The sequence below is a fragment of the Garra rufa genome, chromosome 1 (genome assembly GCF_049309525.1).
Source record: "Garra rufa chromosome 1, GarRuf1.0, whole genome shotgun sequence".
NCBI classification, from domain to species: Eukaryota; Metazoa; Chordata; class Actinopteri; order Cypriniformes; family Cyprinidae; genus Garra; species Garra rufa.
The window spans coordinates 7,340,512-7,366,331 of NC_133361.1; the positions used below are offsets into that span (position 1 = coordinate 7,340,512).

The following is a 25,820-nucleotide window of genomic DNA, read 5'->3' on the forward strand; positions in this document are numbered from 1 at the left end:
GTGTGTTAAGAAAGTTTTTAACACATCCTTTTTAAGAGTGTACTTCACTACTGTCCGCTTCTGTAAATCATCACAAAAAAAAAAAAAAAAAAATCTAATCAAATTTATTTATTTTGCATCCAAAACTGCATGACTTCCCATATGTGTATGCCTGTGCACCTGAAAAATGCATGTTTGCTATTTTACAAAAGTGATAAAAGCATGCAGAATTGTTTTTTCCTCCTCCTAATTTCTCATTTCTCATGAAGGGAAAGTAATAACTCATGGCCTCTATTTGGAGCTTTTCTGATTGGATAAATAAAAACGACCAGTAATTAGGACACGCCCTTTTTTGTTTAATGACTCTTGAGCTCAGTTATTGCAGTCCTCGATTCCATGAGAGCTGAGCTAAGAAATACAAGTTTGGACACTTTGTATGTCAATGTAGGTTTTTGACCATCTTTTTTTACCTTTCTACTAAATTAGCATTGCAGTAATTAAATAGTCGCTTCATTATCAGCGAAGCTCTGTTGTTGGAGATCATCAAAGAGATATGCTGCCTCAGAAGTCAGTGTGAAATCGCTTTCGGGAGGAACTGTGAACAACCGCTGTCTGTAAAGTCATTGTCTATTAAGAAACCAAGAAACTCAACACTTTTGGGCACAACAGCGTCTTCTGAGGAGAAGCGAGCAATTCATGTGTTGTTTTCTTCAAATACAGCGCGGTTTGTGTGTTTGCCGAGTTATTTAAACACTTAGAACAACAGACAGGCAGCATGTGAGGAAAAACGAGTTAAGTTCATTCAGACCTAAGTGATTTTGTGTTTTTGTATGTTCGTGTAAATGATTGTTTAGATGTTTGGAATGATAATGTTGCTGTTACTTAATGGCTCATAATCTGTGAGAGGCATGAATGCGAATAGATATGAAGTAGGTTATTGCTGCGAACGTTATATCTCTTTTGAGGATTCTCTTCGGCAACTTTTGTATGGTCGCTTTTATAGCAGGTAAAGTTAGTTTTAAGTTTGGTATTTGCTGGATAATAATCGCTAATGTTGTTTAATTTGACATTCTACAAATTCCAGCCACTGGGAATAAAATTACAATCGACCCCTTGTAAATTGAGATAATCACTTACAACATCATGAGAAACAATTACTGTCCGAATAATCAGATAGTAATTTTTGACTGCAAAATAAGCTGTTTGACTGTTTATGCCACTCCCATTTTCCTGTTTTATAATAAAAGTGGCATTTTGCTTGTCAGAAATGCATGCTCGGTTTTACTTTAAATTGGAGTAGAATTAAATGAATGGCAAAGTCAAGTCAAGTCAAGATTATTTATACAGAATTTTACAATACACGTTGTGTCAAAGCAACCTTACAGTATTAAAATAATAAAGTAAAATGTCAATAATAATGCAAGAGTTCCATATTGCAACAAAGTCAAATTGGGGAGGACTCATCTGGTTCCCATGGTCTTGTGCCGGTGGCCGTTTAGGGTAGGAGTTCTTTCTTGATGATCTGTCTCTGGGGCTCATCTAGTTGACACGGTATCCGCTGACATTCGGCTGTAGGTGTTGATCCACCATCTGCTCTTGGTTTGGACTGGATCCGGGGGACTGCAGTGACCATCTGATCTGGATACGGACTGGATCTGGTGGCTATGGTGACCTGGGAATAAGAAACAAACAGACTAATATTAATGTAGATGCAAGAGTTCCAAGTTGCCACAAAATCAGATTGGAGAGGACTCATCTGGTTTTCGCTGTCTTGCGTCGATGGCCGTCTAGGTGATGAGGTCTTCACTGATGATCTGTCTTTGATGTGGTCTCTGCTGACATTCAGGGCTGTAGAGGATATCTCTGGGTGCTGATGGGTACGGACTAGATCCGGGAGACTGCAGTGACCATCTGATCTGGATAAAAGGTGGCTACAGTGACCTCTGAATAAGAAGGAAAGATACTAATATTAGTGTAGATGCCATTCTTCTTCTGATGCAGCTAGTACATCAGGTGTTATAGGAAGTTTCCCTGGTTCCAGTTGACCTAAATAATGCAGCCTAACAATCCTTTAACGGATTTGGATTATGAAATGTATTAAGTGTAGGCCAGGTTAAAGAGATGGGTCTTTAATCTAGATTTAAATTTAAACTGACAGATTGTGTCTGCCTCCCGAACAGATTGTTCCAGAGTTTGGACGCTACATGTGAAAAAGATCTGCCGCCCGCAGTTGATTTTGATATTCTAGGTACTATCAAATTGCCAGAATTTTGAGAATGCAGCGGACGTGAGGGACTATAATATGATAAGAGCTCGCTCAAGTACTGAGGAGCTAAACCATTGAGGGCTTTATAAGTAATTAGCAAGTTTTTAAAATCTATACGATGTTTAATAGGGAGCCGATGCAGTGCTGACAGAACCGGGCTAATATGGTCATACTTTCTAGCTCTAGTAAGAACTCTAGCTGCTACAGTTTGGACCAGCTGGAGTTTGTTTATTAAGCGTGCAGAACAACCACCCAATAAAGCATTACAATAATCTACCCTTGAGGTCATGAACGCATTAATTAATGTTTCAGCATTTGACATTGTTAACATAGGTTGTAATTTCGATATATTTTTTTAGATGAAAAAATGCGGTTTTGCAAATGCTAGAAATGTGGCTTTCAAAGGAAAGATTGCTATCGAATAGCACACCTAGGTTCCTGACTGAAGACGATGAATTTACAAAGCAGTCATTGAGTATTAGACTGTGTTTTAGGTTATTACTTGTGGGGGTTTTAGGTCCAATAATTAACACCTCTGTTTTTTCAGAATTTAGCAGTAAGAAATTTCTTGCCATCCATTTTTTTTTCAGCTATGCATTCTGTTAGTTTTTCAAATTGGTATGTTTCGCCGGGCCGTGAAGAAATATAGAGCTGCGTATCATCAGCATAACAGTGAAAGCTAACACCATGTTTCCTGATGATATCTCCCAAGGGTAACCTATAAAGTGTAAAAAGTAATGGCCCTAGTACTGAGCCTTGAGGTACTCCATACTGCACTTGTGATTGATATGATACCTCATCATTTACTGCTACGAATTGATGCCGGTCAGATAAGTACGATTCGAACCAAACCAGTGTACCACTAATGCCAACATAATTTTCAAGTCTATTTAAAATAATATTGTGGTCAATAGTATCAAACGCAGCACTAAGATCCAGTAGTGCTAATAGAGAGATGCATCCACGATCGGATGACAGGAGAAGATCATTTGTAACTCTAATAAGAGCAGTCTCAGTACTATGATATGGTCTAAAACCTGACTGGAAATCCTAGATCCACAGATACCATTTTTCTCTAAGAAAGAACACAATTGTGAGGACACTACCATTTCTAGTATCTTTGACAGAAAAGGGAGATTTGAAATTGGTCTGTAATTGTTTAATTCATTGGGAATTAAACAAAACAAAGCTCAGCATTTTGTTCCGTGTGACAATTTTATTTCTAACATTATTTCTCTTTTGAGATTTATCTGATTTCTTATGGTCGCGTTTATAGCGGGTAAAGTCAGATTTAAGTTTGGTATTTTCCGCTAATGTTGTTTAAGGGACCGTCTACAAATTCCAACCACTAAGAAATTAAATCACAGACTACCCCCTGTGAATTGTGAAAATCTCTGACGCCCCCATGAGAGACAATTACTGTCCGAATAGGGCTTTTTTAAAATAATAATAATCACTGCACTGAATGTGGGAAGCGTTTTACACAATTATCTTCTCTACACAGTCATACAAGAAACATCCACAATAAGTAGATCATCTTCAGATCCAGCATGCCGCTTCCTCACAAAGTGAGACACAATAATGCATCCAGCAATAAATTATCATGTGGATACAACTGTCCTAACCAGTCATTACAAACGACATGATAAAGAAATATTATCTAAAGTTTCCACAGTGAATAAATTTGATCTTCATCTTCAAAACCAGCAGATTCAACTGTGAGATTCAGATCAACTCAGAGATGGAGTTCCTCCCCAAAGAGCAATGTCAAAAAAGGTTTACTCTTGTATGAAATTTTGTTTCAGGATGTAAGTGATATTGCATTTTTTTATGGGTTTCATAAAGCAGTTTGGACACAATCTGTATTGTATAAAGTGCTATAGAAATATAGTTGACTTGACAGTCTGATGAATCACATTAATCTGGAGCAATCGCAATCATTGGAGCTCAGTAAATGCTTTGGTGTTGAACTTTTTTGCAGGGAGGAAGAACTCGCAGCACCAAGAGGAAATAGTGACACAATATTATAATAAAATGCTCTCTACAAATAAAAGGGCAGATTACAGCAACAGTCAATGGATATTATGGATATTTGCATGCAGCTTTTTAATGATGTTTACGCTTTGATATCATTATACTGTATTAAATCCCTGAATAGTTATTACAGAAACATGGAAATTGATTAATCTAATTGTTACATTAAACTTTTTACAATAGGTGTTTTTTTTTTTTTTTTTTTTTTTTTTTTTTATGCGCTTAAATCTTGCTGTCTTGAGTTATTCAGTTCAGATACTGTGTCTAAGAGTCATATAGAGCAGCGATGGGCAACTGTGTGCGGATCATATTAGACTCCAATGATCAATTTTAACACATTTGAAAAGTAAGTAACCGCTTAAAGCTTTCAGTTTTCGATATTAGTACTATCTCCCAGCAGGAGAGCTCGCTAGTTTTCAGTCGCTCACCGTAATAATTAGTTTAGTAGGACATGTATTCTTACGTAAACACTAACATTAGCAAATAATAAATGGAAAAACTGACAATGAAAACAATATTTTCAAGTCAAGATGGTAAACCGATGATCTTTTGTTTTACCAAGTTCGAGGGAATACTCATATGTTTGGAAACCGCTACATTTCTGCCGTTCCAAAAGTGAAACTTGCTGGCAAAGAACGAATTTGCATGTTCAAATTAAATAAGCCCGTCTGTTAAATATAATTAATTATACAAATCTGAACCGTGAATACACTATATTTGTGTGTTATTTAATATAATAACTGATTGATAATAATTGTTTAAATTAATATAATAATTGATACTTTTCGCTCATCCCTTTTCCTAATATTTTTTAAGACTAAAATGTAAAGTGCTGGCCTTAAAAAAATAAAATTAAAACAAATAAAAAAAAAAAAATCCAGAAACCCAGTTTTATTATTATTATTATTATTATTATTATTATTATTATTATTATTTTTTTTTTTTTTTTTTTTTTTTTTTTTTTTAAAAGCCCTCTTTAACTTTCCTCTTAAGTTGTTTTGAGGTTCTGTAGGCCACTAATAATAAAATATGACATCAGTAGTGCTTGTTGGGGTAATATTGCGCAGCAATTTGACAGCATTTAAATTATACAATCGCAAACTTGGTGATTAATGCAAATGTCATTAATTTTGCCCATCTTTGCAAAGGTCTCTTCATGTATAGAGACAAAAGAATAAGGTTAATGGCTGTATGTTTAGTGTTCATGTAGATTTGCAGAGGCACTGATGAAAGTACACCACAAAAAAAAAAATAATAATAATAATAAAAAAAATATATATATCTTCAGCTCTTGTTTTTATTTCTCATCAAACACAAAACAACTTTAAGCAAACAGTTTAAATTGATAATTGTAATGTTTATATATTTACTTAATTTCAAAATCGGTTTTAAATGATTTCTCTATATATTTCCCTGGTTTAACAACTCTTGTGAAGGGGGAAATAAATCAGTGATTGGGGCAGTTTTAGTATCATCTTCACTTAAAAAAACCGATACAAATTAATCATGTTTTGCATGAAATAAACTGCTCCCAAGCAGGTTTGAGCTAACGGACCTAAAGCTAACTCCAGGATGAGCTACAAAGAGCCTAACAATTCTGGATCATATCAAATCGTCAACAAAAAAATGCAGGTGACTGAGTAATACAGCATGTGTGTCTCTCTCTCTGTCTTTTGAGATGTATCTTCGGCATTTTTAAATTTGTTGTATTCGCTTTTATAGCGCTTTAAAATTAGTTTAAATGTTTAATATTTGCTGGATAATCGCTAATATGTCGTTTAAGGCACCGTCTACAAAATCCAGCCACCCATTAAAAAGTAAGCAAATCAAAGTATATATATATGAATTGTGAGATAAAATAGGTAAATGCTGTCGCTTTAAAATGCACAGATCATATATTTGACACATCTGTATTTATGCCAACTGTCTAAATTATCTCAAGATAAAACCGACTGCATTTGCATGAATACTCTCCAAGATGATGCATTTTGACATTATTTTTGGTCTAAGCGTATAGCAATAACATGCAAAATAATGCTTAATTCAGTATTCACGTGCTGACTGAGAGGCGCTTTGGGTGTGTGTATGCAAAGAAACCAGCAGGCTTTAAAGTACTGGCAAGACTTTTAAACACGTGTGAATACTGAATGTCACTTTTGTAAAAAGGCATCGAGTCAGTATGATTTCCATCAACTGTCCCTGGACTCAGCTGGACTCTGCAATAATTCCTGAGTCCGAAAAGCTCGAGTCCGAGTACAAGTCCGAATAGGCTACCCGAACTCTAGTTTATTCTTCATTCTTCATTAATGAGGCTGAATTCCAGCTTTATGAATTCAAATCGAATCATGAGTCCAAAAACCACCCATTATCCTTCTGACTGGATTAACTTTTAGTGCTGCTGTGTTTCCTGGAGTGATAGCCTGAAGGCAAATGAAGTTTGGGGTAGACAAAGTTGAAGAAGGCTTCACTCTTCGCAGAATCTAATGACATCTGGCCAGGACAAAGGAATCTTTGAAGTGTGATGACTTGTTCGGTATTTGCGCTTTGCGTAGCCGAATTCCTACAAGACGTTTTTACACCAACCACACAAACAAAAGAATGAATGAATGAATGTAAAACCCAGTAAACCTTATGATTATTATTTGTGACATAAGAATAAAATATATGGATATAATAGTGTATATACAAATTTAAGTTGTACAACAGTTTCTTTTTCACTTGTTCATTTTATTGACAAATTAATTAAACATGGGCCTTTAATTAAAAGGCTTATTTCTGCTATTGCGGACTCATTTTGTAAATGCAAGCTATTCATTCAAATTATAGACAAGCGCAAACTGGATGCTTAATGCAAATGTAATTGGCCACATTTACAAAATGAAGCGATTATCTTTGCCCATCTACACTAATGTCTCTTCATGTATAGAAACAAAAGAACGAGGGTAATCACTGTCTATCAGTTTATAGTGATCATGTAGGTTTGAAAAGATACTGACGGAAGGCACACCACAGAAAAATCCCTAACTAAAAAGCAGATAATGTTAAATCATATCTAAACGAATTCTAATATTACTGAATTTTAATCAGCTCCACTTTCGAAGATGCATGACTTCAAGGCGACTTTTGATATGTAAGTCTGTCTGTGCACGTAAAAAAAAAAAAAAAAAAAAATGCATGGGTTCTCTGTTTTGCTAAAGATCTAAAAGCATGCAGCATTGTTCCCCTCCCTCCTGATTTCTCCTGATCTCAACATAAATACTTTTTTTTAGTGATCTAAACATAACAAAATAGCTGGGAAATCCAGAAAGTAAAAAAGAAAGTAATAACACATGGCCTCTTCTTAGGGCTTTTCTGATTGGATGGTTAAAGACGCCTATCCCGCCCAACAATTGGGAAACGCCCCCTTTATGTTCCGTAAGGACTCTACTTGAGCTCAGCGACTGCAGTCCTCGATTTCATGAGAGCTGAGCTAAGAAACAAAACTTTTGGCAGCTTGTGTTGGGTTTTTGACCAACTTTTTATTCACTCTTAATGTCATTTCGAGCAAGAGTTTGTTTTGTGGTATTCAAGTATTCGCAAAGCTCTCTTGTTGTGGATTATTAAACTCAGGTCAATCTGAAATCACTCTGGAGAGGAAGCGTGAACAAACCCTGTCTGTAAAGTCTTTGTCTGAAGAGGGATCAAGGGACTCATCGAAGTTTTTGGACGCAGTCGTCGAGTTTTCTGAGGAAAGGTGAGCAATTCATTCACATATAAACATAAACACGAAACACATTCATTTCTGTGTTGTTTTCATCGAGTACAGCGCTGTTTGTGTGTTTGCTGAGGTAAATAAACACCAAGAACAATCATGTAAAAAAATATGCCAAGTTGATTTTTGTGTGTGTGTGTTGTATTCGTGTAAATAACAGTTTCGTTATTTGGAGTTTAGTGGGAAATGAATGCTAATGGCCAGACTGACTTACAGAATGTAAACTACATCATTAGTAAGAGATCATCAAGTGATTATTTCTGTGTCTTAAAAGATTTTAAATGCACGACGCCAAGAAATAAAACACTCAATTGTCAAAACTAACTGTGATATTGATATCTTTGTTAGACTGTTGACTCTATGTAACAAAGGCCAAATAAAATAACATCAGATTAATACCAAACCCAAATTAACTTTAATTTCGGCTTTTTAAATGTTTAAAATTAAAAACAGATACTGCTATACTTTAAATTGTGTCACGTGGGACATTTCAAATCATAAATATGAAAAGATTTATACTGTAGACTGGAAATATTAAAATGTTGCTTTGTGGTTTATAAAACTATAACATAATATAATTTATTTATTTTATTGCTTATTTCTATATGATGTGCTCTAGTGAGTAGTTACTTATCTAATGAAGTTGGGTGTCATCCCATTTCAGTTTTTATGCTTTTGTTTTTAATTTTTACTGTTATTGTTATTTGGACCAATTTATGTTATTTTGTTTGTGTATTTTTAAATATATATTTGAATGTGTTAATACTGAGGGGAAGAATGAGAAAATATAGAAAGAAATGTTAACAATATTTGTAACAAAAAGTAACTGATTTATTGATATTTTTGGCAAATCTGCTTTTTCCACACAGAAATTCATGTTGAGTGAAGCTCCTTCCACTAACCCTGCAGAATGAAACACACTGAGGATACTGAAGAGCAAACAGGTTGGTGTTTATTCTTTAATTCTTCATTAATGAGGCTGAAGGTTATAAAGCTTCAAGTAGATTTAAATTTGTTGTAATAGTGTTTCAATAACATTATGAGAAAACATTTATTAGTTCTCCCAATAGAAACATTGGAGTTGTGCGTATAATGTTTCAAAAATATTAATAATAGGAAGATCAATGTACATCATTCATAGAAAGAGTATCAAGGACATATAATCTACAAAAATGTTTCATAATTACCAAAAAAATGAGGTAAAGACTTATTAACCCAAAACATGTGGTTTACTGGTACACAAGTTACTGAAAATCAATCATTTCTACTTTAATTTCAGAGCTGTTTGAAGAAAACAAGGAAAATGAAGAATTGAGCGAAGTTGAGCAGGAAAATCATGTCAAAACTGAAGAAAAACATTTTAGTTGCTCTCAAAGACAAAAAGATTTAAAGACAATAGGAGCCAAGAAGTCTTTCACCTGCACTCAGTGTGGAAAGGGTTTCTCATACAAACAAAGCCTTGAGCGTCACATGAGAATTCACACTGGAGATAAACCGTTTACATGTGATCAATGTGGGAAGAGTTTCACTCAATCTTCAGGTCTTAAAGGTCACATGAACATCCACACCAGAGAGAAGCTGTTCTCATGTGATCAATGCGGCAAAACATTTCTGAGAGCTTCAAACCTGAAGAAGCACCTGAGAGTTCATATAAAGGAGAAGACACATTCATGTGATTTGTGTGGAAAGAGTTTTTCATATCTAAAAAATTTGAAAGCACATCAGAAAATGCATACTGGTGTGAGAGACTACATGTGCTTTGAGTGTGACAAGACTTTTACTTCAGCACACTGTTTAAAACAGCACCAGATGATCCACACTGGAGAAAAACCTTATGAGTGTTCACACTGCGACAAGAGATTTAGTCAGTCATCAAATCTGAAATCACACGAGAGGATCCACACTGCAGAAAAACCCTATGAGTGTTCACACTGCGACAAGAGATTTAGTCAGTCATCAAATCTGAAATCACATGAGAGGATTCACACTGGAGAGAAACCGTATCACTGCACTGAATGTGGGAAGTGTTTCAGCCATTTATCTTCTCTACACAGTCATATAAAATACCATCACAGCAAGTAGATCATCTTCAGATCCAGTACTTTCAGGTCTGATGATGGATCATCACCAAATGTGACTCAATAATGCATCAAGTGATAAAATATAATCAGGATAAGTCTGTTCTAACCAGTCATTACAAATGACAAGACAAAGAAGCATTTTAAAGTTTTCACAGTAAGAACCTCATCCTCATCAGATTCAACTGTGAGATTCAGATCAACTTAAAGATGAAGTTTCTTCCCAAAGAACAAAGTCAAAAAGGTTTATTCTAAATGCTTTAGATTACAACCCGCAAATAACTACGTAAGTAAACTTAATTTACGGTGTATGTTTCTGTTATTATAGTGTACCAATTAAAGTACGTATGTGTAGTTATAAGAGAACAATAGGCTATGTTACGTTTTTGTAACTCGGGAGTAACAACCAGATATGCAACCTGCAAAGAACTGAAGTTACGTTGTATGTTTCGTATTTATATTGTACCTACGTGTAAGTATAAGGGAACAATATGTTACGTTTGGGTAATAACTGGGTAGCAAACAGATATATATATATAAAGTAAAAAACTTAACAGGTACCTATTCTATTAAATCGTAAGTTTGTTATATCTATACTTAAGCTTTTTTAAATTACTGGGAAAATATACCCTTGTTCCATGTAGATACAGGGTAAGTGCGACATCTGCGGGTTGTAAATTAAAGTGGTGATTGTTACCCCCTTGTTCAACGAAGTTACAGGGTAGGTACAATACATATACACACAATCTGAATATATCTAAAACGTATTTTTTATAGTTGCTAATCCCACTTCTACCTCTAAACTTAATGTTAACGATGACTGTACAGTGAGGGGAACAATAGTATTACTAATTTAATTCAGTTTACTTATGTAGTTCTTTGCAGGTAGCATATCTTGTTTGTTACCCCCTTATTACCCAAATTTAACATATTGTCCCCTTATACCTACAAGTATGTGCTTTATAGGTACACTATAATTACAGAAACATACACCGTAAATTCAGTTTACTTACATAGTTCTTCGTGGGTTGTAATCTAAAGCGTTACCGTTTATTCTTGTATACCATTTTTACAATGGCATGTACTGTTGTGTTTTCTTGTGAGTTTCATATAATGTTCAATTGTTGTATAATGCATATTTGTGATTGGACTGTGTGATTCAGACACTTAAACTTTATAATAGATGATGGACTCATGAAGCAGTTGAAGTTCATTCATCATTTCTGTGATATGAAAATTAAAGATGAAGATGTTTGGTTTATACTGTATGTTCATTATGCTGAACTGAACTAACAGACATGATCACAACAGTCCTACTGACTTCAGTTACTGCTGGATCATTATTCGGAGGAACCACACGTCTTTACATTGTTTGTCATTTTATACCATTTTGTTTCATTCCCAGTTTCACAAATTGTTTTTTACCCACTTGTGGATTAATAAAGATTATTTGCATTGTCTTCATCTTCTTCATTAATTCATTTCCACCGTAGCATGACAGAGACCCTCATGACAGGTGTGTGCAATGACATTGTAATTTTGTTTCCTTTATCTTGTCTTCACTATCTGGTTACTTGTGTTAAATGACAAGAGATTCAATTGAAAATTATTTCAAGTGAGGTTACTTGCAGAAGCACAGGTGTCTGAGAGTGCAAGTGCATGTTTGTAGCCAGACCCTATTGCATCGTCCTCTGAAACCATTGGCTATCTGTGGTGAGAAGCAGTTTTCTAGTAATTTGATTTGCTGAATGAATGAACTTCTTAAACTGACTTTTTCTGTCATTTTCTGTGACACACTTAAAAAAAAAGGTTGTTTTCACTCCAAACACACAAAACAAAAAAAATATATATTGATATAATAGTGTATATACAAATTTAAATTGTACTAAAGTCTCTTAAACACTTTTTCATGTGTTCATTCTTTTAATTGACAAATTAATTAAACACACACCGCAGAGTACAGTTCACCTCTCCCAAACGAAGCGGATAATTTTCACATTTTTTTTTTTTTAATTGTGTGAAATGACTAATAAAAATAGGTAATTAAAAACGATTATGATGTGGAGGTGAATTGGTTTAGTCTTGACTTCTGGTCGTGAGTGACAGCGTTGGGGGGTGGGAAATCTGTTGAGTGTCGATTACTAAGTAAACACAGCGATGGAGAGAAAAAGGCCAAAGCTGTCAGGTGCCCAATTTAGGAATAAAAAAAAGAAAATAAGATGAGGAGAAACGGGCAAAAGATAAAGGTATGCAACAATATTCTTTATGTATGATTAAGGTATTCATGTCATTGTGTTAATTAGTGGTATAACGTTAACTCTTAGGTTTGTTAGCCTTCTTGCTTATGATGCATGCTATGCTTACCTTGCTAAAAAAAAAAAAACAGTAAAAGCCTAATATACAAACCATCACAGAAGTTCTAATGGTTTCTATTAAATACCATTGTGAACCTTTAACTTTTTTCCAGTGAAACTATTACAAAATTCCTTATTGTAGTGTGTTTTGGGCACTTTTCCAATAGGATTTACCATCCCACCCACCAGCAGACACTGTTATACTTACCATTAAAACCAATACAATTCCCATTATAACCATTAAATCCATTACATTTTCTGTTAATTTTGGGCAGGGTTCTATTGTTTTTTCAGCAGTGTATACAACACCAGATCTAATTAAATTGAACCAAAAAATTATGCTTTGCAACAAAACTGTTGCAAGTACAGTTATTATTTATTTCCATTGTTTGTGTTGGCTAGCCAGTGTAGGATTTCAGCGCGAATCAGACAATTTAGGAGATTCGATTAGAAGTTAAAACACTTCTATAGACTCAAATTCCACAAGAGGCCCCGTCATAAATCTGACGTTTGATAGCCTGGCGCCAGCCAGCTAGCTTGATGCAACCAAGTAACCAGAAGCTTAAAATTAGGAACTTGCAACATTAACACAAAGGGACCCTTGTTGATTGTCAAATTTGGAGCAAATAACCAAGATTAATGGTCAAAGAAATGCGCATCATGAACATCACATGAGTTAAGTCATTAGAGTTTGGTTGGTGGACTTCCCCCCCGGAGGACAAAAGACTGAGCTTCCTTCCCTAAACTTTTGACCTCCCAGCTCAGAGAATGTACCCTCACGCTCCCAATACAGCCCAGAAAACAGCCCATTGATATATACGTATGCCCCTAAAATGTGCTAAAGAACTTAGGAGCAACTCATCATTTCTATGCATAATTTCCTATCATTTATGTAACCCACACATTTGTCTATTATGTTTTAATCACTCATTGTGTATGTTCCTTTTGATAACCATTGAATAGTTTAATGGTTTATACTGGTGTTTGTTATGGTTGAACCCGAAATTGCATTCTTGAAATGTTTCTATAATTCAATTCTTTGTAAAATGTATTTTAGTCTTGTTACCGAAATCATGTCCAAATTTAACTTTGCCAAGAGCGGGAAAGTTGGGACCCAAGGGACTGATAAGATAACATTGTGATTTATGGTTGGGAGGAGAAACTAACAGTCCCCTGAGTTAGGACAATGTTTTAATTGGTCAAGACACCATTTGGGATGTGTCCAAAAGCTGAGTTTAAAAACTCAGGACACCATCAAATCTCTCTCTTTTCCTCTCTCACTCCTACTCCGCGTTCCGATGCTGTTAGCGTTCTTCTTGAACGCTCCCTGGCCTGCATGCCAGCATGCCTGCTCCTCTAAAGGAAACATGAGGAGATCATTACACTTCTGTCTTTTACTTTAATTCTTTTATTTCTTTCCGTTGAGAGTTTCATGTTCTAGTTAAGTTTTGTGCAAGTAGCGACCGAGCCAAACGTCTTCGCTGACCTCAACTTTAACAGCGCACAACTCGCATCATCAGGCAACGCAAAAGAAGACATCACATCGACCGACCACCAACCAATCGACAACCTCGGGAAGGCCCCTTTCTGGAACGAGCAACGAAAGGAATTCCCTTCACACAAAGGCAACGCAAGTAACTTCCAGGTTCTAACTGAACTGGTGCATTTGATAAAGTTTAATAACCTCTTTGAGAGACTCAATACGAGGGTTAATTAAGTGATTGATGGTTGTTCAGGTCTAAGCAATTGCACATATTGCTATAAACTTGGGACTTCATATTTGCATTCCTTTAGACTCATTCTTTCCTCACTTTCTCTTATCAATAAAATCATAATTTTATTAGAAAGGATAAGTATCTTGTGTTTTGTGCTTACAAGTTAATGTCTTAAACTGCAGATTTTGCTACTGTGCTAATATATAGTGTTTTCACTTTATTCTGGATAGTAATATCCATTGCAGGGTTTCTGTTACACGGCTTGTTTAATGAATCGCGGGTCGACTCTGAACAGCCGTGAAACAGCGATTCTGTTCAAATTCCCTATTGAATCATATTCGATTCCCTTTGAGCTAAATTATATGTAATTAATCCCTTACACCAGTGTAATTTACATATGTTTAGATAGTGTAAAAAACAAACATTTTCCATTTGCTATAACTCTGTTACGTGACAAAGCATATAATTTGAGGCAGTAAATTAACCAAGGAGCTAATTGTTCCTCCATTAGATTAGATTATATTGTATACATGTTAGGGCATGTTTATTTAAATTCGCAATTTTTAAACGTAATATTGTAGCCAACAGTCTTTTGATGTCAATTTTAACTGCGTCCTGTTTTAGGGGCACTTCTTAAATATTTTGGAGCACCTTCTGCCACTTGTCAGGATGAGCCACCTACCTCCCCCATTACACAGGACTCTGCTCTTCAGGATGAGCTACCATCTGTGTCCTCAGCAAGTCATATGTCTCTACAAACATCTAATATTGAGGATGAAGACATCTTTGCTTCTACTATTACCCAGCATAAGCCTGCAGGTGGGTTTTTGCATCTCTCTCTCTCTCTCTCTCTCTCTCTCTCTCTCTCACTGTGTGTGTGTATGTGTGTGTGAAGGGGGTATGCCTAGGCTGCAAGACAACTACAATTTAATGTAGTTTTAACATTTTTGATCATTTCTGAATATGCCTATGTGTTATGTTCCACTGCTATGTTTTTTAGTAATGTGCCACTATGTTGCCTGGAGCTGAACCCCCACTCAGCCCCACTGCTGAGGATGAGCCTCTGTCAACTGACCCTGCTAACTGGCCCTCACTTCTGACTGACAGGATTCGGACTGAGCCAGTTCGCAGAGGACCAAGTAGGTTGCCAACTGACTTTGTTTTCCAGAGGAATGAGAGTGATGGACGAAGTTGCCATCACCAATGTCTTAAAAAGACATTAGTTAGTGGTGAAAAGATGGCAAGAAGTTGGCTGATATATTCCATGAAGAACAACAGCCTCTTTTGCTTCTGCTGCAAATTGTTTTCCAAGAGGAACATTTATTTAACAATTTCAGGAATGGCAAATTGGAAACATGCGAGCACTCACCTCACATCACATGAAAACAGTCCAGAACATCTCAATTGTATGAAAGCAAGGAAGGAACTGGCAGTGAGGTTAAGAAGTGGACAAACTATTGATAAGCAGGAGGAGGCACTACTTGAGGCTGAGAGGGTGAGATGGAGAGCAGTGCTGACGCGTCTCACTGCTATTCTACAGTCACTGGCGGTTCGAAATTTGGCTCTAAGGGGACACACAGAAACACTGTTCACACCATCAAATGGGAATTTTCTCAAAGAGGTCGAACTTATGGCCAAGTTTGATCCCAATATGAAAGATCACCTTAACCGTGTCGAAAGAGGAACAGCAAGTCACAACAGCTACCTAGGGCATCATGTGCAGAATGAGCTGATTGATTTGTTAAGCAGCAAAATCACATCAAGCAGGCAAAGATTTATTTCAATAATTCCGGACTGCACTCCAGATATAAGCCACATAGAACAGTTGTCAGTGGTCATTAGAGTGGTGTCACTGATGGAGAAGACATATCAGGGAACATTTTATGGGATTTTTGAAGGCAGAGGAGTCCACAGGGCAGCACTTGGCATCCATGATCCTGACAAGACTTGAGGAGTTGGGAAGTCCTTTTGACGACTGCAGAGGACAATCATATGACAACGGGGCAAACATGAAGGGCAAAAATAAGGGAGTTCAAGCCAGGCTCTTAGAAAAGAATCCCAGAGCTCTGTTTGTGCCAAGTGGGGCACATACATTAAATTTAGTTGTGTGTGATGCTGCTAAGGGATCTGTGGATGCTATGAGCTATTATAAAACACATTATTTTCAGCCTCCTCCCAAAGATGGTCCATTCTGAAGAACCATGTGAGCATCGCCTTAAAGATGTGGGCAGAAACAAGGTGGGAGAGCAAGGTCAAGAGCGTTGAGCCCATGATTTAGCTCAACCGTGAGAGAGGCTTTAATTGAGGTGAGAGATAACACCAAAGACCCTGCTATAAAGGCTGAGGCCCAGTCTTTGTCTGAGGAGGTGGGGTCGTACCGCTTCAGCATCTGCATGGTTGTTTGGGATGACATGCTATCTGCATTACAGCATGCCAGCAAACTCATGCAGTCTCCAAATATGCATGTCGACCTAGCTGTCAATCTTTTGAAGAAGACCGAGCAAGGTCTCCAGAGCTACAGGGCAAGTGGCTTTGTGACTGCACAGATGGCGGCCAAAGACATTTGTGAAGAAATGAATGTGGTAGCTGTTTTGAAACAAAAAAGGCTGAGGTCCACAAAGCGCCACTTCTCATATGAATCACATGATGAGACTTTCAGTGATGCCCTTAGGAAGTTGGAGATTGGATTCTTCAATGTTGTTCTTGATGCAGCCCTGTCAGCCATCGCGGAGAGATTTACCACATTGGAAAATGAGGAAAACAAATTTGGGGTTTTGACCAATTTCCCTAGTCTTGCAGATGAGGAGCTGGCAGAGCAGTGCAATGCACTAGGTACCACACTGCACTTCGAAGGGCATTCTGATTTGGACAGTAGAGAGCTTTTGCAGGAAATCAAGAACTTCCCTCACCTGCCATCAAAAACCATGAGCCTCCTTGAGCTTATCACTTTCATGCACGATACGGATCTATCTGAGATCTACCCCAACTTTTGGACTGCTCTCAGGATTGCACTTACCCTGCCAGTGACTGTGGCTCAAGCAGAGAGGAGCTTTTCCGAACTGAAGTTAATCAAGACATACCTGAGGTCAACCATGTCTCAGGAACGGCTCACTGGCCTTGCTGTCATAAGCATTAATCATTCAGTAGGGGAGCATATCTCATATGATGAGACCATTATTGATGACTTTGCATCTAGAAAGGCCAGAAATGTCCGATTTTAGTTTCAGTTTGTGTTTTCTGTTCTGCAGTGAAATAATTTAATTTTCTTTTGTGTGATTTATTCTATATTTTATTTGTATATTATTCTTAATAATTTAAAATATTTGTTTCTTAAATAATATTGGTTTGTACAGAGTATATTTAAGTTATGAGCAGTTTATTTATTTTTTTGCAAAAATTTGTCTGTTATGGAATGACATAGTATTACTACAATAAAACGTGTGGTGTGTACAAAATGTGAAGTTTCGTCATGTTATATATATATATATATATATATATATATATATATATATATATATATATATATAATTTTTTTTTTTTGGGGGGGGGGAATTTCAGGGTATTTTCTAAAATATCAAAATACAGTAGAGAGTGTGGTGGGATGAATAATATGGTGCAACAATATTTAAGTGATAAGTATGATGATATGGTGCAAATATATACAGATGGCTCAAAGGACCCACATACAGGAAAGACAGGAGCAGCAGTTTATAACCCAGAGTTTGAAATTTCAATTAAACAAAGAACTCCAGGGGCCTCATTTATAAAACTTTCTTACGCACTGATTTGATCTTAGAGTGTTCGTACGATCAAATCCACGTCAAAGTACAGATTTATAAAAACCGTCTTTGACGTGGAAAAGTACTTATCTCCACGTCAGATTCCAGCTTGGCGTACGACCGTTTCCTTGTGGTAATGCCTGGTATTGCAGATAGTTCAACGCACGGGCAAGGAATTTCAGATAAAAAAGACAATCTTGCCTCTTTCACTGAAATATGATTAAGATTTGGCTGATATAAGCATAAACACCCTTCCAATACTTTAAACCTATTTTTAATAATGTTTTATCGTCATGTTCATCAATTACAGAATTAATACAATCAAATCAATAGGCAGTTGATTCATATTATAGTACGATTATCATACATTTAATTCCACAGGTGTAAATTATTTTGTAGGCTATAAAAAACTGTCATGGTGGGTTGGGTTTTAGTAGGAGACATGGCGGCATTGGTCTTGTTAGAGGATATTGCCAACCGTGCAATACGGAGAGAAAGAGTTTTTCGTGACCGCGCAGACTTTTGGGCACATGATGACACATGGCTGATAAGCAGGTACCGCTTGCCGAGAAGGGCTTTGTTAGAGCTTTGTGCTCAAATGGGCCCTCATCTACAGAGACGCACCCGACGCAACCAGGCCATACCCGTTCAGGTGCAGGTTTTGTCTGTTCTTGGGTTCCTGGCCACAGGAACGTTCCAAAGAGAAATTGGAGACAGGTCGGGAATATCCCAATCAACATTTAGCAGAATATTGCCTGATGTTCTTCGCGGAATTATTGGCCTATGTCCGCAATTAATTCGATTCCCATATAGTGCCCAGGAACAGCGAGAAGTGAGGCAGGATTTCCTGCGTAAAACAGGGTTCCCAAACGTAATTGGTGCGATAGACTGCACCCATGTTGCCATACGAGCTCCACATGTGAACGAGTACATGTATGTCAACAGGAAAAACTTCCACTCCATAAATGTGCAGCTCATTTGTGATGCGCGTATGGCAATCCTAAATGCTGTTGCGCTCTGGCCAGGGTCAACGCACGATTCTTTCATCGTGCGTAATTGCAGTGTTGGAAATCGACTGGAGGCCGGAGCGGGCAGAGACGGCTGGCTTCTCGGTAAACCCTTTTTAAAAACTTTTGCCCAATTTATTTTTTTTTTTTTCAGGGAGCATACGGTAAAATTAATAATTTCTACGACAACAGGAGACCGAGGTTATCCTCTAAAGACATGGCTGCTCACCCCGATTGCGCACACGGAGACAGCCGAGGAGGCCCACTTCAACACTGTACATGCTCGTGCGCGGTCGGTAGTGGAGCGCAGCATAGGCATGCTGAAGGGAAGGTGGCGATGTTTGGATGCATCAGGAGGGAGACTGTTATATGACCCCGAAAAGGTTTGCCAGATAATCCTAGCCTGCTGTGTACTACACAACACGTGTTTAAACCATGGCATAGAACTACTAGAAGAGGAAATGCGCATGGACGAAGATGACCACCCTCCCCTCGCTGCTGACCATAACGCGCACATTACTGCGCTGAGAAAAAGACGGGAAGTGATTAACCAATTATACCAACAGGTAAATCATTTTGCTGAGAATAAACACACACGTTCACATTTTAGGTTTTTATTTAAGCAATTTGTTCAAAGTACCCGCAATTGCGGACAAAGTTTGATTCATTTCAACCAGAGCATGCCGGACTTGACGAAGCTCGGTAACCACCTCACTAACAGACTGGTTTAAATCCCTTTGTGTCTGTAGGACTGCCTCAGATAAAACTCTACCACGGGTGGAAGAGGAAGTTGAGGGTCGGAGACGCTCACGATGGGATGGGGATGAAGCGGCTGGTGGTCGCAGAGGTCTTGAGTGTGATGAAGATGCGGCCTCTGGTGCGGATATTGCAGGTGCAGCTGCTGTTAGGGAGGCAGTCCGACTGCAATGTCCAGCTCGTCTCTGTAAAGACCCTTCGTCTAAATAAATAAACATATTGAATTATAACAATGTTTGAAGATTCATTATTCAATTAAGACACTTCATTTGAACCAAACACATACCTTCTGAACCTTCTGCAGACAAAAGGTCGGTGTCGCCCTCCTCATATATTCCCTTTACGGCCCCCTCTCCAATGATTGCGCATATTCTCTCATCCTCCGGACTCAGTTTGGATGTGGGTCCACCACCTCCAGTAAGCCTCACTTTGGCCATATGCGCCGCGATGCGTTTATTTGATTGCAATTTCAAATCAGCCCATTTTTTCTTCACCTCTGGCAGGGTCCTTTGTTTTCCCCCAACCTCATTTACAGCCTGGGTAACCGCTTGCCAGGCCACATACTTTGACTTGGTAGTGACGCCACCAGACAAACTTCCAAATAACACCTTTCCACGCATCTGTAGCTCCATCAACAAAACGTCAATTTCAGCCTCACTATAATTTGATTTCTTGCGCTCCTTTTTACTTGCCATTGTCACAGAGTTTTTGCTTTAGGAATGAGCTCATTTTATATGTTAATTAATTAAGCAGGGGCGTTTCGACGGCGGAACATTCAGCTGCACACAATTCCACGATCATTTGTGATTTATAACCGAATGGCTGGCGTACGCATGGATTTCGTGCGTACGTTCGTTTTCTCTGAATCGCTCTTACGATCAAATCAGAAAAGTTCTTAGATAAAATCAAGGATGGTTTCTATGCAAGTCTTTATAAATGAGGCCCCAGATCATTTAGCCGTTTATTCTGTCGAACTTTTAGCTATTTCATTAGCATTAACACAGATAGAAGATTTTAAGCCAAATAAGTTTGTTGTCTGTTCAGATTCTATGGCAGCATTGGTCAGTATTTTAAACCTCCAATCTTCATGTAGACTTGACTTAGTGTATGAAATTTTACAGAGCCTATATAGACTGAGTCATAGGAATACATCTGTGTGTTTTATTAGGGTTCCAGCACATGCAGAAGTGGGTGGCAATGAAGTTGTGGACTGCCTGGCCAAAAAAGCCCTTAGTTTGAATTCAAGTCAGCTAGACGTCCCATTAAGTAGAAATGAAATTAAAACTATAATGAAAGCTAAAGTAAACAATTTATGGCAAAAACAATGGCATACAAACTCAAAGGGGAGGTTCCTTCATAAGATTCAGCAACAAGTACCTTCAAAAAGACAGGGTAACTGGAGCAGGGGGGGGGGGACAATAATCACAAGACTGAGAACAGGTCACACTAACCTTAATTATAATCTCAACATTATAGGGAAACATAATAATGGTCAATGGTCATCATGCAATCAAGCAGAAACTGTGATGCATGTTTTAATAGAATGCCCAGCGTATAATGCTGAGAGGGAAGTCCTGCTAGATAGTGTCAAAGCGTTAGGATACTCTGGACTAGCAGTAGAAGATTTGCTTTCCTTTTCTGCAGTTAAACCATCATATGGAAGCATGTTATGACATTTCTAAAGTCAACTAGATTATATGAAAGAATTTAAAAGTTATATATATATATATATATATATATATGTGTGTGTGTGTGTGTGTGTGTGTGTGTGTGTGTGTATTACGGTGCCCGCCAGGGGACACCTTCGGTTCACTTATGTTTGTCGTGGCCACGAGATGCGATAATGAGGGAACGAGATCCATTTCTCGTGGCCAGGAGTTTACTACATAAACAAACCTGCGTGACCATAGTAACCCAGGATTAGATAGGTTTATTACTATTTTATTCTGAGTTAACAAATGATTGTATCAATTATTATAGAAATTAACACAATACAAAAATTATTATATTAACAATAGGCAATGCTGTCTGTGCGCGATGTAGACAGCATTCAAAAGTTTATCATGAATAAATATTAAAAAGTACATCAAATAAAATAGCCCTACAAAAAATACTTTATGCATCCTACATTCTTGTCCATTAACTGATCCTATTTTTTACGTAATATTTGTATTATTCGTTTATATTCGTTATTTTCCCCTTTATTTCGATCTCTTAATGTTCTTAATGATAGGCTACTGTAAGGTATGACTGGGGTTTTCACTGGAATGCAGTTTAAAGGTTGAATTTACCATATATTGTAATTTATTTAGTCTAATTAATAGACAAATATAGTGTTTCACTGAAGAGTGAATTATTCAAGTAGTTTCATTTGGAAATCATTTATTTTTTCAAATCAAATCACGTCTTTTTTCCGTATTATAATTATTAATAATAATAATTATTATTATTAGCAGTAGTAGGCTAGTAGTAGCGATTCCTATTATTATTGTATATTTTTTAATTTTCGTTTATATTCGTTTTTACCCCTAATTTTGCTATCTTTATGTGGAAATGTTATGCTTGACATATGCTATGACTGATTTTTACCGTAGTTTAAAGTTTGAATTGAACATATATTTTATTTTATTTCGTCTATATAGACTAGACTAAATAATACTATTGTGTTTCACTGAGGAATGAATCATTCACATAGCCTAGTTTCATTTATAAATAAAAACATTTTCATTTATCGTCACACACGGGTGTAAATGCAATCATAAAGTCAAAACTTAATTGGTAGCTACAATTGTCAGGCGTGAAAAAATATAGCCCTAACCAGTTATTAAAATAATAATAGCCTAATAATAATAATAATAATAAATGATAAGTGACTTAGAGCTATTTTTTTTATTTATTGTGTATCGCTTTATCTAAAAGCGTATCCTTGAGGAGCCTATCGTTGTGTAGGCTATAGGCCTGTGTTAGCAAATATTGTGAACGACAATTATGCCAATACAGTTTTCTTTTTATGATTGTATTTATTTCTGTGTGACTATAAACGATTTACAAATGAAACTACGTGAATGATTCACTCGTCAATGAAACACTATTTATATAGGTTATCTTGGTAATAATTAGACGAAATAAAATGAAATATATGTTAAATTCAACCTATAAACTGCATTCCAGTAAAAATCCCATCATATAGCATAATCAAAGCTTTACTGGCATGTCCAGCATTTACAGTAGGCCCTATCATTTACATTAAGAACGTTCAGTAAAGAGATTGAAATAAAAGGAAAAATAACGAATATAAATGAATATAAACAAATTATACAATATTACGGAAAAAAAATTAGGATCAGTTAATGGACATGAATGTGGGATGCATAAATATTGATTGTAGGGCTATTTTATTTGATGTAGGCCCTACTTTGTAATATTTATTCATGATAAACTTTTGAATGCTGTCTACATCGCGCACAGACAGCATCGCCTACTGTTAATATAATAATTTAACATTGTATTAATTTCTATAATAATTGATTCAATCATTTGTTAACTCAAAATAAAATATTAATAAACCTATCTAATCCTGGGTTACTATGGTCACGCAGGTTTGTTTATGTAGTAAACTCCTGCCATAAAACGTCTAAGTGCCCACTGATACTACACATCCACAACAGTTGGTGGCGGTAATGCACCATGTTGGATGCCAACCGCCAATAAACTTAAAGAAGAAGAACAAGAAGAAGAAGAGCCCTAAAGCAAATAAATTTAAAAGTTCCATTATGTAAAACCGAAGCCAAAGTGTTTATTAGGAAATATGCACAGTCGATTTGGCAGGTACACTGGGATGATATTGACACAGGAAGACACTTATATAATATTCAACCACAAGTTGGTGCTGGGAGAAGAGAGAGCAGGAACAGAAATGAAGAGAATATAATAACCCGTCTGAGAATAGGTCACACAGGATTGAATAGTACATTATTCAAAATTGGCAAGCACCCAACAGGGGAATGTAATCACTGTAGTCAGCAAGAGACAGTTGAACATGTAATACTCCACTGCCGAAAATATAACAATGAGAGACATAATTTTATTCAGTCACTAATCAAAGCTGAGCATAAAGATTTTTCTATAATTGGCATTTTAAAGGGAAAAAATATATATGATATTATTATTAAGTTTATTAAAGAAACAAAGTTAAGTAAAATAATTTAATTTTTTTTTTTTTTTTTTTTTTTTTGGGTTTTCTTCCTTTAAGCATGTACCCTGTCCACACTCCAGTCCAGTCGGTGGCGGTAATGCACCTATAAGCTGGTTTGCCAACCGCCAATAAACACCAAAGAAGAAGAAGAAGAAGAAGAAGAAGAGCCAAGAAACAAATGGTTTGGCAGCTTGTGTGTAAATGTAGGACTTTGTGGTATTTTTCAGTTGAAATATGTTTTACATGTTTTCCATTGCTTAAGAAGGCTTTCATAATTAAACTATAAAGTGTTAATTACTGTGAAACTGTCTGAAGGGTTAGCTGTCATATTATGTGCACAATGTAGAGAAGTGCTGCAGGCTGCTGAGACCACATATCCGGTTGTTCTATATGTGTGCATAGATAAGGCAGAGAGTTTTGAGAGTAACAGGATGGATGAGCTGTGTGTGTGTGTGCTCGGACGAAACATCTGCTTTAGACGCCAGCAGTCAAGAGAAGATGCACGGAAGTAGTCAGATATGTAAACAACTGTGGTATATAAGGAAGTGTCTCTGAAAGAGAGTTTAGAAGAACTGAGCTTATCCAGCGCTGTATACGTTACTCTTGGTTTCTCCTATTGCTGAGCTTGAACAAAACTCTTAAACTTTGATAGATTGACTCCAGACCATTTTTGAACATGCATTGGACCCTTTGAAAGTCCAACAACTTATCAAAGACTTGTGGACGCAGTCGTCGAGTTTTCTGAGGAAAGGTGAGCAATTCATGATATTTCACATATAAACATGAAACACATTTTACACAAGTTCATTTATGTGTTGTTTTCATTGAGTAGCCTACATTGCTGTTTGTGAGTTGAACGAACCCTTAGAACATCGCATAAAAAGCATGTGAAGACAACATGCCAAGTTCATTCTGTTCCGAGTCATGATGTGTTTTTGTGTGTTCGTGTAAATAACAGTTTCGTTATTTGGAGTTTAGTGGGAAATGAATGCTAATGGCCAGACTGACTTACAGAATGTAAACTACATCATTTGTAAAAGATAATCAAGTGATTATTGCAGTGCCTTAAAGATTTTAAATGCACAACGCCAAGAAATAAAACACTCAATTGTCAAAACTAACAGTGATATCGATATCTTTGTTCGACTGTTGACTCTATGTAACAAAGGCCAAATAAAATAACATCCGATTAATACCAAACCCAAATTAACTTTAATTTCGGATTTTTAAATGTTTAAAATTAAAAACAGATACTGCTATACTTTAAATTGTGTCACGTGGGACATTTCAAATCTATACATGAATGAATATGAAAAGACTTATACTGTAGACTGGAAATATTAAAATGTTGCTTTGTGGTATATAAAACTATAACATAACATAATTTATTTTATTGCTCTAGATAATTAGGAAATGAAACCTTATTTCTATATGATGTGCTCTAGTGTGTAGTTACTTATCTAATGAAGATGGGTGTCATCACATTTCAGTTTTTAGGCTTTTGTTTTTCATTTTTACTGTTATTATTATTTGGACTTGGATTATTTTGTGTCTGTATTTTTAAACATGTATTTGAATGCATGAGGGGAAGAATGAGAAAATGTAGATAGAAATGTTAATATTTGTTACAAAAGTAACTGATTTATTGATATTTTTGCCAACACAGAAATTCATGTTCAGTGAAGCTGCTTCCACAAACCCTGCAGAATGAAACACACTGAGGATACTGAAGAGCAAACAGGTTGGTGTTTATTCTTCATTCTTCATTAATGAGGCTGAAGCTTATAAAGCTTCAAGTAGATTTAAATTTGTTGTAATAGTTTTTCAATAACAACATTAGTAGATGAGAAAACATTTAATAGTTCTGTCAATAGAAACATTGGAGTTGTGCCTATAATGTTTAAAA

At 36.5% G+C, this 25,820-nt stretch overlaps 1 protein-coding gene across 3 annotated transcripts in view; it reads left to right on the top strand.

The window, feature by feature from the left end:
- LOC141328647 (uncharacterized) overlaps positions 1-25,820 on the top strand; it is a 121,846-nt gene that overhangs the window by 88,371 nt on the left and 7,655 nt on the right. The window contains exons 1-3 of one of the 3 annotated variants that reach the window (XM_073835407.1): positions 24,053-24,117; positions 24,567-24,665; positions 25,581-25,655. In XM_073835407.1, the coding sequence (XP_073691508.1) occupies positions 25,622-25,655 (34 nt within the window). In that variant the 5' untranslated portion in view covers positions 24,053-24,117; positions 24,567-24,665; positions 25,581-25,621. The other 2 variants (XM_073835408.1, XM_073835409.1) reach the window with 2 other exon arrangements.